The sequence below is a fragment of the Oryctolagus cuniculus genome, chromosome 15 (assembly GCF_964237555.1).
Source record: "Oryctolagus cuniculus chromosome 15, mOryCun1.1, whole genome shotgun sequence".
NCBI classification, from domain to species: Eukaryota; Metazoa; Chordata; class Mammalia; order Lagomorpha; family Leporidae; genus Oryctolagus; species Oryctolagus cuniculus.
Window position 1 is genome coordinate 81,699,564 of NC_091446.1, and position 13,384 is coordinate 81,712,947.

General features: G+C 55.5%; 1 protein-coding gene across 5 annotated transcripts in view; it reads left to right on the top strand.

The window, feature by feature from the left end:
• WDFY4 (WDFY family member 4) overlaps positions 1–13,384 on the top strand; it is a 275,027-nt gene that overhangs the window by 43,458 nt on the left and 218,185 nt on the right. For all 5 annotated transcript variants that reach the window (XR_007916089.2, XM_017338630.3, XM_051837552.2 and 2 more), the window contains exons 7-11: positions 898–1,087; positions 3,344–3,501; positions 5,215–5,667; positions 8,907–9,011; positions 12,140–12,330. Coding sequence is in view for 4 of the 5 variants with exons in the window: in XM_017338630.3 (XP_017194119.2) it covers positions 898–1,087; positions 3,344–3,501; positions 5,215–5,667; positions 8,907–9,011; positions 12,140–12,330 (1,097 nt within the window). In the remaining variant the exon portion in view is untranslated. The remainder of the gene's footprint in view (positions 1–897; positions 1,088–3,343; positions 3,502–5,214; positions 5,668–8,906; positions 9,012–12,139; positions 12,331–13,384) is intronic.

The window sequence follows — 13,384 nt, forward strand, 5'->3', positions numbered from 1 at the left end:
CGAATTAGGACTTATTCTATGCATCTGCTCTCCCACAATATGGCGCTGGGAGAGAAGTGGGCAGCTTCCGCACAGCTGCCTCCAGTTCAACTAATTAACTGTAGGACTTGCTCCTGATTGGAGAGCAGCGTACTCAGCCGAGTTGGGATTGGCGGAGGAGGACTATAAAGGAGGAGAGAGACGGCATGCACCAGGAACATCTATGGGGAACATCTAAGGGAACCCGTGCAGCCCCCGAGAAAGCCGGCCGGCGGTGTGCCGCTCCCCTGCGGAAGTGGGGAATGCGGCCAGGGGGAACTGCCCTTCCACGGAGGTGGAAGGGATAGTAGCCAACCCGGGAAGAACCAGCAGCAAACCCGGGGAGGGCCGAGCAGACGAAAAGAACAGCGCAGGGTCCTGTGTCGTTCCTCCACGAAGACGGGGAGCGACACCCTGGCCTCCTTGGGACCTGAAACGCACCATCGTTTCGCTGCCCAGTGTCCCTGTGTCTTCCTGCACTCATCCGCCTTCCCCGTCCTTGCTTGCACCCGGCTGATTTCAGCTCAGACCCCTGGCACACTCCGGTGCTGCTTCCCCAGAGGTGCTCTGGTCCTGAGTCTCGCCTCGCATTTTCTGGTGGGCCTGGGCTCGCCGCCTGCTGGGGGTCCGGGGCGCAGAGCGCACAGGCTGCGGACCTCTGCCGGGTCACCTGCTGGACCTGCCGAGTGTAGCTCTTGGGATGGAGCACCCCATGAGGCAGCCTCTGGATCCGGGATCCAGTAGCGGAAGTTTTGCACCTTTTCTCGCTCATGTCTGATGCCCAGCTGAACGTGGAGGTGGGATGGAGGAGCATGGGGTGACCCTGGCCGGAAACCTCTGGCTTCCGAGCTCAGCTGGGCTGTGCTTCCTTTTCTGCAGCCACCGACTGTGTGCGGCTCTCGCTGCAGAACCTCTCGCGGCTGGTGGACACGCTCCCCGCGCCCGAGGCGAGCGAGGCTGTGAGCCTGATCCTGAGCTTCGTGAAGGACTCGTACCCCGTCTCCTCGGCACTGCTGCTGGAGTTTGAGAATGGCGAGGGTTACCCGCTGCTGCTCAAGGTGTTACTGCGGTGAGTGGCGGTGCCTGGCGGGGGTGAGGAGGGATCCTTAGCACCGGAGCACTGCAACAAAATACCCGAGGAAACTAACGTTACAAAGACAAAGGCTTTGTTCTGCTTGCGGTTTTGGAAGTTCAAGTCCAAGGTCCAGCAGCTCCGTTGTTTTGGTCTTTGAGAAGGGCAGAGATGGGAGGGTGTGGAGAGTGACCGAGGGAGCACCCCACAGAGAATGAGAAAGCAGAGAGAGATAACAGCTGGCCTGAGTCAGGCTTTCATAACAGACCCCTTCACAGGGGCCACCTCCCAAGGGCATGCCCCCAGCCACCTAAGGACCTCCCACTGGGCCACCTCCTGGATGCCATGGTTGTCCTAAGCTTCTGTCCTCTTGGTCTCATTAACTTACGACTCTGGGGTTTCAATGTCCATGTGCCTTTGGGAGCCACATCTTCCTCAAACCGCAGTGGACTGCTTACTGCAGCATTGCAATGTGTGGGGACCACTGCCTTAGGGAATCCAGAGGCGACGGCGACTCCAGCTTCAGCAAGCCCACTTGCTGGTGGCACGTGCCCCTGGCATGCCGCTGGCTGAGTTCCACAGGTTGGAACCCACATGCCAGCATTGAGAGCTTTCTGGAGCTGCTGTGAGCTGTGCTGCCTGTGTCCTTAAGGAGTGTCTGGGAATCTACACACCCTCCCCCTCCCCCAGGGCAGGGAGGGGGGCAGGGGGCAGCTCTTGACCTTGACCTATGGGAACTGCTCTGTGCTCACACGAGTGTTGGACTCAGGGCGCCCCGTGAGGCTCTTGCTTGATGGTGTTCTCGTGCCAGCTCCCTTCCCTTCGCTGTCTCCCACGGCCCCCACCCTGCTGGCATCCTACGGGATCAAATCCCAGAGGAGCTCCTTCTCTCTGCAATCCTTGAACGGTAGGAGGCCGAAGCAACAAGGCACTGTGCAGCTGGGCCTGGGCCCATTTCCTGTACTTGCCCTTGTTTGGGTCCTGGGACTGGAGGGAGGGCAAGGGACAGAGACCAAGGAGATCCCCGGATGGTGGCCTGCTTAAGGAGCCCGCCCTACAGAGCGCCAGGAGGGCCCCATCTCAGCTCCTGGGTTTGCCCTTCGGCAGGAACCGCTGTCCTGCTGTGATCGCTGGCACTCCTGAAACAGCAGGGCTGGGGGGGTCTGGAGGGGCCCCCTCTGTGGGAGGAGAGCAAGGCAGCCGCTCTGCCCGCCAGTAGCTGGAAGCCAAAGCAGCCTCAGCCTCACGTCCACACAGGCTCCAGCAAAACGCAGCTCTTTCCCTCCCTTCCCTTTGCCGCTCTTTGGAAGTGGGAAGTCTCTCCTTTCGCAGAAGTCTCTCTGCGCTGCTGGTGCCTGAAACACATAGATGTGGGGGGAGGGGGGGGCTTCCTGTAGCTTTCCACAGCTTCTTGTATACAGCACTTACCCCTTAGCTGTGGGGGAAAAGTTCCAAAACACCCAGTACCTGCCCGAACCAGGGAGAGCCTGGAATATTTTTTTTTTAAGATTTATTTATTTATTTGAGAGTTACACACAGAGAAAAGGAGAGACAGAGAGAGAGAGAGAGAGAGAGAGAGCGCGCGAGCGAGCAAGCTTCCGTCGCTGGTTCATTCCCCAAATGGCTGCAATGGCTGGAGCTGTGTCGATCCAAAGCCAGGAGCCAGGAGCTTCTTCCAGGTCTCCCACATGGGTGCAGGGGTCCAAGGACTCGGGCCATCTTCTACTGCTTTCCCAGGCCACAGCAGAGAGCTGGATTGGAAGTTGAGCAGCCGGGACTTGAACTGGCACCCATATGGGATGCTGGCCCTGCAGGCAGCTGCTTTACCTGCTATGCCACAGTGCTGGCCCTGAGCCCAGAATCTTGTATCAGTCACTATTTTCCTGTCCATACACACCCATGACAAGTTCAACTTATAAATTAGACACAATAAAAGATCAACAACTAATAATAAAACAGGGTAATTAGAATGGCAAACTATAATAAAAGTGATTTCATGCTTATAAATTTACCTCTAAAATTTTCCAAGTCCATATTTTCAGACGGAAAACAAAACTGTAGATGAGGGAGGAGCCGAGTGTTCTGACTGCATTTAGGCCCAAGGCCGATGTTTGCTGACACAGCGGTGTTTGTCCAGGGCATCTAGTTCCTTGCCTGTTTGCCGAACCAGCTTGACCCTGGGTCTTCCTCACCATGGCAGATCTGCGTTGTCTCTGCAGAGGTGCAGGGAGCCGGCCTCCTCTGTCCCCACAGGTACGACGGGCTGGCCCCAGGGGAAGAGGACCACCACCTGGAGGAGCTGGTCGGGCTGGTGGTGTGGCTGACGACCTGCGGGAGGTCGGAGCTGAAGGTGTTTGACAGCGTCACTTACCCTCAACTTGACGGCTTCAAGTTCAATCACGAGGCTACTGGTGGGTGCTTCTGTGTCTCTGGGTGAACGAGAGAGTGAGAGCCGTGCCCTGGCAAGGCTGTGAAGGTCATGTCCCCGCTTGTGCACCTGCCGGTGCCGCGGGAGGGTCTGGTTCTGGCGTAACCTGTGGGGAGATTTACCTGTGGGTCTTATGGGCTCCCTTGCGTGGATTTTCCTGATGTGCATATGAGGGAGTTTGTCTTCTGTGGGGCTGAGAAGAAGCATTGCTTTAATAAGGCAGGTTCTCGAGGACTGGGAGAGGCCATGGTGCTGCCCCGGCCCCTGCTGCGCCTTGCACAGTGGGGACCTGGGAGAGCCACCCATGGTCGGAGTCAGTGACTCCTCTGTGCTTTGGGGTACTGATTGGCTGATGAACTAAATCAGCATTCAGGCTGCTGGCCCTCCGCCCCATGCTGTGTGGACCGGCCAGGGGTCTGCCCCTAAAAGTCCTCTGTGGGGACTGTCACACTTACACTGGGCTGTGGTCTGCTACATGAGTAGGTGGTAAATGTTTTGGGCCATGACATGAGCTGGGACAATCAGGAAACTCTGGCCACTGGGAGTTTTTGACAGACCTAGTGACATTGTGCCAATTTCTAGCTTTATCCATATTCTCTCTGAAATCACTGATCTGATCAAGAAGAATTGGCACTTTTTTTTTTTTTTTTTTTTTTTTTAATTTGAGAAGCAGAGAGACAAAAAGAGACAGATAGACTTTCCCTCCACTGGTCCACTCTCCTGATGCCCACAGTCGTCAGAGTTGGACCAAGGCTAAAGCTGGGAGCCAAGAACTCAATCCTGGTCTCCCAGAGAGGTGGCAAGAACCCAGTTGCTTGCTGCCTCCCAGGGTCCTGGAGTGAGTACTGAGGGCTAAGTGTGGGTTGTCGGAAGGGGTGCAGCCTGGAGAGGCATGGTGGCCTGAAACAGAGTGGGGTGAGGCTGGAGAAATAAGGGCTCTGTAGAAAGAGGCAGGGAGCTGCAGAGCTGCAGGGGCCAGGTGGAGAAGCACTGGGGGCGGGACACCCTGTGGCAGGGTCCCATCAGCTAGGAGTTTCAGAGGCATCTCTGGCATCAAGGCAGAGAGCTCTGGGAGTGCAGCTTTCTGATCAGGGGTCTCCTGGGTGAGGGAGAATGAGGCTTAACCTGCAACCTGGAGGGAAGGACTGAGATGGGTTAGTGAGGTGCATGTGTTTAACAGCTTGTCTAGGAACGAAGCTGACTGTGCGTAGTCATCTTTAAGATCATTTGCTTTAAATCAATGGAAACCAATCCTCCCAGCCCAGAGCCATCCAGTGGAAATACACTGCAGGCCGTATTTCTGACTTTTAAATGGTAAGGAAAAAACACAGGTTAAATTATTTTGGGGCATGTATTTTATTTCACACAGTATGTCCCCAGGATTACCATACAAATGACTGTTAGTAGGATGTGATTCAATCTTTGCTCGTGCTGTCTCAGGAGCCCAGAGTCTATCTGACACTCGCGGGACAACTCCATTCTCAGCGGCTGCAGCTGGAGTACTCAGTTATCCGCTGCGTCTCGCATCGTATGCTCTAGCTTGCCTCGCAATCTGGATTTCAGATAGGCAGTGTGCACACAGGAGCTGGGAAGCTGAACCTTAAATGCCACAGTCTCGTGATAACCCAAGCTCGTGTTTCTAGACAGAGGCGGGAGAACTGACTGGGGCGGGGCTTGTTCTTGTGTCCATTTTCAGGAGTGACCGTTAAGAATCTCCAGGCCTTCCAGGTCTTGCAGAGTGTCTTCCACAAGGCCAGCAACTCTGTCCTCTGCATGCAAGTCCTGTTGGCCATCAGGACCATGTGGACCTGGAATTCTCGCAACTTCTTCCTGCTGGAGTGGACGCTGCAGCCCATCTCGCAGTTTGTGGAGATCGTGGCCTTGAAGCCGGTGCCAGTGCAGGTGCACTTCTTCCAGCTGCTGGAGGCGCTGGTGTTTGAGCTGCACTATGTGCCGCACGAGATCCTGCGCAAGGTGCAGCGTCTGATCAAGGAGAGCCCTGTGCCGTCCTGCACCCTCGTGGCCCTGCGGAGTGTCCTCAGGATTGCGGGCAAGGATCCGCTCTTCACCGACATCTTCCGGGACTCGGGGCTCCTGGGCCTGCTGCTGGCCCAGCTGCGGAAGCAGGCCAAGATCATGAGGAAGTCAGGTGCTGTCCAGCTGTCCCGAGAGGGAGGCGGGTGGATGGGCTGGGGTCAGTGTTCGCCTGGCCTGGTCTGCGTGCCAGGCCAGCTGCCATCCGCTGCAACAATCAAAGTGAACGAGCCCATGCCACAGGGTGCTAGAGGGCCAGGGAAGGTGCCCTTAGGACACACAGGAGCCTCCCATTCTCCCCCGTGAGGAGGCCAGAGGGACAGGAGCAGCTTTCCACAGGCCTGGGGCTAACGTGGGCCTGGTGAATCCTCAGCTTTCAGCATCTGCTGCCCTGGGCACTGGGTATGTAGATGGCAAGACAGCAGGGACAGTGGAAGGGAGCAAAAGCTCAAAGGGGCCTGAGAGGCCTGCGCCGTGGCTCGCTCGGCTGGTCCTCTGCCTGCGGCGCCAGCACCCCAGGTTCTAGTCCTGGTTGGGGCGCCGGGTACTGGTCCTGGTTGCTCCTCTTGCAGTCCAGCAGGGCAGGGAGGATGGCCCAAGTCCTTGGGCCCTGCACCCGCATGGGAGACCAGGAGGAAGCACCCTGCTCCTGGCTTCAGATCGGCGCGGTGCCAGCCGTGGCGGCCACTGGGGGAGTGAACCCATGGAGGGAGGACCTTTCTCTCTCTCTCTCTCTCTCACTGACTATAACTCTACCTGTCAAATAAAAATAAAAATAAAAGGGGCCTGGGCTTCTGGGGGCCCTTTGGGGTCTGCTAGGAGTGAGTGGGTCTGACTTGGCTCACTCTGTGCTGTCGGGGTGACCCACCAGTGCTGTGCTGGCCAGGCACCTCCCTCTGCATCTTGGTCCCATATTTGTGTGCCCCCTGGCTCCATGGCAGTGCCCCCTTCCCCCTTGCTCTTACCTCAACCCCTGCAGTGTGGGATCCTGTCTAGGTCCCTTCTGTCCTAATGGGGGTGCACAGCCCCACTTACTCTGCTGGGATCACTCTGTGTGGTGCGTGCACCTCCCGCCTGCACCACCTTTCAAACACAAAGGAGGGTGTGAAAGCCCCCTTCCCCTCCTGGTGGTGTCCACCCCGCGTGTTGACACCTGCAGGATATCAACCTGGAGCAGGATGCTGGGTTGCAGGAACCTGGCCTCTTACCTTCCCGTCCTCTCTTCTCCCGTTGCACTGGCTGGGAGGAGCCGAGGGCTCAAGCCTTGAGCTGCCCTGGGGATTGTGCTTCAGCCTCAAGCCAAGCTCGTTGCTTTGTCTGTGTCCTGAGCCTCCCAGAGAGGAAGAAGCTACAGGAGGGAGAAGGGGATTGGAGTCCGCCCACTGGAGCTGCAGTCCTGGCTGTGTTAGCCACAGGCTGGGAGGCCCTGAGCGGGTTTCCTCGTCCCTAACGTGGGCCCCTCTCCTCTCTGCAAGGTGCGGGTGGTCCCATCTGCATCATTGCCCTGTTGTGAGAATGGGACCAGGAGGTACCTGAGAACACCTGCTGTTGGGTCTGGTATGTGGGAGGTGTCCCAGAGGCGTTCGTCCCCATGGCCCTGTGGCCCCGGTGCTCCTGCGTGGGGGACCCAGAGGCCCTCCAGGACGAGCGCAGGACCCTCCCCAGGAACAGGGCTGCGGGTGGATGAGCCCCAGGAGGCTTTGTGTGTCTGGGCCCTGCCGCCAGGCCCTGCACCGTGTTTGGCTAGGTGCTTCTCATGACTGCTCAACACCCTCTTGTTTTCAGCCCCATTGTGAGAGGAGTCAGTTGTTGCCCACCTTGCCCCTCCCCACCGGCTCCCTGCGAACCCTTTGCTTGGCCTTTTCCTCTCGTGTTCCTGTGTGGTCGTAGCTGAGGGTGGCTTTTTTTTTTTTTTTTTTTTTTTTGACAGAGTGGACAATGAGAGAGAGACAGAGAGAAAGGTCTTCCTTTGCCGTTGGTTCACCCTCCAATGGCCGCCACGGCCGGCGCACGGCACTGATCTGAAGCCAGGAGCCAGGTGCTTCTCCTGGTCTCCCATGGTGTGCAGGGCCCAAGCACTTGGGCCATCCTCCACTGCACTCCCGGGCCACAGCAGAGAGCTGGCCTGGAAGAGGGGCAACCGGGACAGAATCCGGCGCCCCAACTGGGACTAGAACCCGGTGTGCCGGCGCCGCAAGGTGGAGGATTAGCCTAGTGAGCCACGGCGCCGGCTGAGGGTGGCTTTGTTCCCCAGAGCTGTGACCCCTCGTAGGAGAATCTGAACTTCGTGTGAGCTGCTGCACCCCCTCTTACTTTGTGCTCCCTGTTGTAAATGTGTGTTTTCAGAAGCATCTCATTAAGAACATCTCGTGTTTCCGAGCTGCTCTGTCCGCTGGCTCACAAACTGCTCATTCCCCAAGTATGTACTGGGCTTCTGATTTGTGTCAGGCATTTTCCTGGCACTGGGGAATCAGGGGTGAACCAGGAAGCCCGGTGTTGCCCTTGTGGATCCAGCGAGCCTCCTTTTTATTCCAAATCTCTCTCCCTCTCTCTCTTCTCTGTAAGATTTATTATATTTATCTGAAAGGTAGAGTTACAGAGTGAGAAAGAGAGAGAGAGGTCTTCCATCTGCTGGTTCACTCCCCAGATGGCCACAACAGCCAGGGCTGGGCCAGGCTGAAGCCAGGATCCTGCAGCTTCATCCAGGTCTCCCATATGGGTAGCAGGGGCCCAAGCACATGAGCCATCCCCTCCTGCTTTCCCAGGTGCATTAGCAGGGAGCTGGATCAGAAGTGGAGCAGCTGGGACTCAAACCGGCGCCCATGTGGGATGGGATGCCGGCGTTGCACATGGCAGCTTAACTGGCTGTGCCACGGTGCTGGCTCTACCCCAGAATCTTGCGAGCTTCTCCAGAGCTCAGATGTGAGCTGGAGTCCTCCCTCCAGGGTCTGAATGGCAAACTCTTAAAGTAGGGAGAGGAACGTGAAGGGGGCAGGGTCTGCGTGTGAATCCTGACAACGCTTCTCAAAGAGTGGTTCCCACACCAGCCCAGTAGCATCACTGGGGATCTTGTTGCAAAAGCAAATGACAGGACCTCACTCCAGACTTACGCAGCCTAGCCTGGGGCTCTGGGTTTCTACAACAAACCGTCCACGGGTTGCTGCTGAGCGCAAGTTGGAGAAGCCATTGCTGGGAGAGTGTGGCAGGGTTAACTCATGGCCTGGGAGGCACGCTCCCCTGTGTTGGAAGCATTGAACTCACGTCTCGTGCAGAGGATTGAAAACTAACAGAAGTCAGAGATCTGGGGTCATACCACGGTGCTTAATTGTTCTTGTTGTTTCTGAAACATGGCAGGAAACAAAGAGTCGAGTCCTGGCGCTCAGCACCCAGAGAGAGAACTCACTTGCGTGATGCTGAACGTCGTGGTCACACTCTTGAAAGGCTCGGTGCGAAACGCAGGTAAAGGGAGATACAGTCTTGCCAGCCATTGCTTTGGAAAGCATGGACGGTTTCCTGCTGACCTGGGTCAGTGTTCGAGGGCCAAAGAACCAGCGCGGACCCCGGGGCCAGTGTCCGCCTGCTGGTTGGGGTTCAGGGATCATCAGTACGTTGGTAGACACCTTAGTCAGTGCTTTCTACTTCTAAGGATGTGAAATAAAGTTAGTGAGCAAAGAGGCTATGCTTAATCTAGCATTTTCTTTTAAAGATTTATTTATTTATTTGAAAAGCAGAGATTACAGAGAGAGAGAGAGAGGGAGGGAGGGAGAGAGACACACAGAGACAGACGCACATACACACACAGACACACACACACACAGAGGTCTTCCACCCACTTGTTCACTTTCCAAATGGCTGCAATGGCCAGGGATGGGCCAGGCTGGAGCCAGAGGCCAGGAGCTTCTTCCCAGTCTCCCACGTGGGTGGCAGGAACCTAAGCACTTTGGCCATCCTCTGTTGCTTTCCAGGGTACATTAGCAGGGAGCTGGATTGGAAATGGAGTAGCTGGGTCTCGAACTAGTGTCCATATGGGATGCTGGCACTACAGGTATTGGCTTTACCCACAATGCCACAGAGCTGGCCCCGGTCTAACATTTTTTAAATGCATGAGATCACAGGGACCCCCTCCCCCATTTTCAAGTACAACCTGCACTTACTACAGTACTTTCAAAAAATGTAGGCCCCAAGCATAAAACAGGCAAAGACAGCTAGTCATTTATAAGACGTATAATCTGATGTACTCACTGCCCATGCTGGAGTCAACAGCTCCATCCACCAACACATTTTAGTTTCCTAAGATTGTGTGAGTTCCAAGTCCTTAAAGAACAAATGCACAATATACATGTATTTATACGTTATATAAGAAATGCACCAACAACGTCACATGAGTGGGTTTGGTGACTTGGCCATCTTTATCTGAGGCCTTCACGGGTTGATTCTCCCAGATGTGAAGGGTTGGTCGTTTCATTATTGCAGAAGGAATCTCCAATACCAGTCTGCAAAGGGTTCTGTGGAGGTGCTGGTTAAGAGGCACATTTCTAGGCTGACTCCCAAACATTTTATTAGTAGTGGGCCTAGGAAGAGTGCCAGGATCTGCTTAATTAAAGAATATATTAGGCCAGCGCTGTGGCTTACTAGGCTAATCCTCCGCCTCGCGGCGCCGGCACACCGGGTTCTAGTCCTGGTTGGGGTGCTGGTTCTGTCCCGGTTGCTTCTCTGCCAGTCCAGCTCTCTGCTGTGGCCTGGGAAGACAGTGGAGATGGCCCAAGTGCTTGGGCCCTGCACCCGCATGGGAGACCAGGAAGAGGCTCCTGGCTCCTGGCTCCGGTGCAGTGCCGGCTGTAGCGGCCATTTGGGGGGTGAACCATCGGAAGGAAGACCTTTCTCTCTGTCTCTCTCTCACTGTCTAACTCTGCCTGTCAAAAAAAAAAAAAGGAATATAATAATTAATTAATAAGAGATAGAGAGCTACTCCCCCCACCCCAATTCATTCCCCCAGTGCTGAAGCTGGGAGCCGCAGACTCCGTCCAGGCCTCCTTCCTGGATCACTCACCTCCCTGCGTCCAGCTTAGCAGAGAGCTGGAGTCATGAGCCAGAGCTAGGGACCAAACCCAGGGACTCTGATGTGGTACAGGGTCATCCTGACCCACGTCTTAACCATCAGGCCGAATGCATGGCCCCAGGGATCTACCTTGAAGGGAGTTTTCATGTAGGAAGCACCCAGCCCATAACTGGAGCAGCCCTGCCTGAAGTGGAGCAGACCTGCTGGAATCCACGTGGAGCCATTCGAAGGGTGCCGTTCCTGGATAGCTTCTGTTCCAGACAGAGGGCTCCAGATAGCGATCCTGGGGAAGAAGTGCCTGGAATTGCTTCACAGCACAACTATACCACCAGCCGGGCTTCCTTAGTGCTCCCCCACCCCGTTCTACCTAGGAAGCAAATCTGTCCTTACCTTGGGTGCTGGTTTGCTTCCCGTTAGAATTGTGGCAGAGAGAGGGGACACCTGCTGGGAAATAAAGGGAGAGACAGATCTAGTTTTATTGTACAGAGACTCTCTTGAGTGTATTTCTGCTACCTTGATCTTATCTTCTATGGGCAGATATTGGTCAAAAGATTTTTTTAAAGAAGTATTTTATTTTCTTTTTAAAAAAAAGATTTATTTATTTATTTATTTGAAAGTCAGAATTACACACACACACACACACACACACAGAAAGAGAGAGAGAGAGGAGAGAGAGAGAGAGAGGTCTTCCATCTGATGGTTCACTCCCCAATTGGCCGCAATGGCTGGAGCTGTGCAGATCCAAAGCCAGGAGCCAGGAGCTTCCTCCGGGTCTCCTGCACACGTGCAGGGGCTCAAGGACTTGGGCCAGCTTCCACTGCTTTCCCAGGCCACAGCAGAGAGCTGGATCGGGAGTGGAGCAGCCAGGTCTCGAACCAGCACCCATTTGGGATGCTGGTTCTTCAGGCCATGGTGTTAATCCGCTGTGCCACAATGCCAACAAAGTTTTTTTTTTTTTTTTTAAAGTAGTCTCAGTGGCGAAGAGAGAAGTTTCTCTTCCCTTTCTCACTTTAAGGGTGGATGTGGCTTACCAAAAAAAAAAAGCATGAATGGGCAAATGATTTAAATATAGCAAAACAGGCTTTGAAAATTTTTTAAAAAATATTTTTTATGTATTTGAAAGAGTTAGAGAGAGAGAGAGAGAGAGAGAGAGAGAGAGAATCTTCCATCTGCTGTTTCACTTCCCAAATGGCTAAACTGGCTGGAGTTGGGCTGATCCAAAGTCAGGAGCCAGGAGCTTCTTCCGGGTCTCCCACGTGGGTGCAGGGGCCCAGGGACTTGGGCCATCTTCTACTGCTTTCCCAGGCCACAGCAGAGAGCTGGATGGGAAGTGGAGCAGCTGGGACTCAAACCAGTGCCCATATGGGATGCCGGCACTGCAGACGGCAGCTTTACCCGCTACGCCACAGCGCCAGCTCCTTGAACATTTTAAGAGAATGCTTTCCTTGAGATTTACGCTAAGGTTCTGACCCCCCTGCCCCGGCCCCCTGCCCTGGCTGCGGCCCCATCCTGTCCGTCTGGCCCACAGTTGTCCTGAAGGACCATGGCATGGTGCCCTTCATCAAGATCTTCCTGGATGACGAGAGCTACCGGGCGGCCGCGCTCAGCATCCTGGAGCAGCTGTCCGTGATCAACGCCGAGGAGTACATGAGCATCATCGTGGGCGCCCTGTGCTCGTCCACTCAGGGGGAGCTGCCGCTCAAACTGGACCTCCTGCAGGTGATTTCCCAGCCTCCCGTGAATGGGCACCAGGGGGCTCACGCATACCAGGCACTCATCCATTCACACGGTTGGCCACTGTCCTCTTAGGCAGTGCTCCCTGCTGTGGCAGCAGACCCTCCGTCCTCAACAGCCTGACACACTAGAGACTTTTTCCTGGGGTTTAGTCCAATCAGTGATTGGGGGATTGTCACCCGGAGACAGCCGTCACCTGGCTGTCTTAACTCAGCCGGCAGATCAGAGAAGGAGAGGCCCTGGGGAACTGCACAAGGCATCCTTGTTCAGGTCTAGAATTGGCATACAGTTTGGCAGAACACTGGGCAGGACCCACCTGGGTGCAAGGGGTAATGGGATATGTAGTCCCTGGCTGGCAGGACCCACCTGGATGCAAGGGGTGATGGGAAATGTAGTCCCTGGCTAGGCAGCTAGGGACACTGTATGCTGTAGACAGGGAGCCTTGTTACTTGGTGACCAACACAACTGCCTGGTTGGCTTGAGTCCCTCTAGCATCTTGCAGTGGCCAAGTCTGATGCAGAGTGTCTGGGGCGTTTGGTGGAATGAGCAGCTGGGAGCTCACAGACCCGTTAGGGCGGTCAGTGTCCTGGGCAGACACTGAGCGTGCGTGGGCTGCTGTGGGAGCAGAGAAGCAGGGTGGGGAGGCTCGCAGAGGTGGGGGCGCGTGAGCTGGGAGAGGAAGTGCAGAGTGGTCAGGTGTGTGGAAGTGGTGCAGGGGCGAGCAAGACTGGCTTGGGACCCATGAGTGGTGGCGTGAACTAGAGGCTTCGGCTGGCTTGCGACGAATCACCAAAGGGCCTCGGAGCAGTTGAGGGGCTGTCATAAAAATCACCCCTCCCCTCCATCCGCCCCCCTCCAGTCCCGATTTTGGTGCTGTTCCTTCTTCCCGCTCCTTTTGTGCCTTGGGGTCTGTGGGCTTTTCTCGGTATTGCGGTATTGAGCAGTGGTAAGGTGGACTTCCACCCCCGGGAGCTCACTCTGGGACTTCCTGCGCATAAAACAGCATGACCACCCACGCTGCATTTATGTGTCATTGACG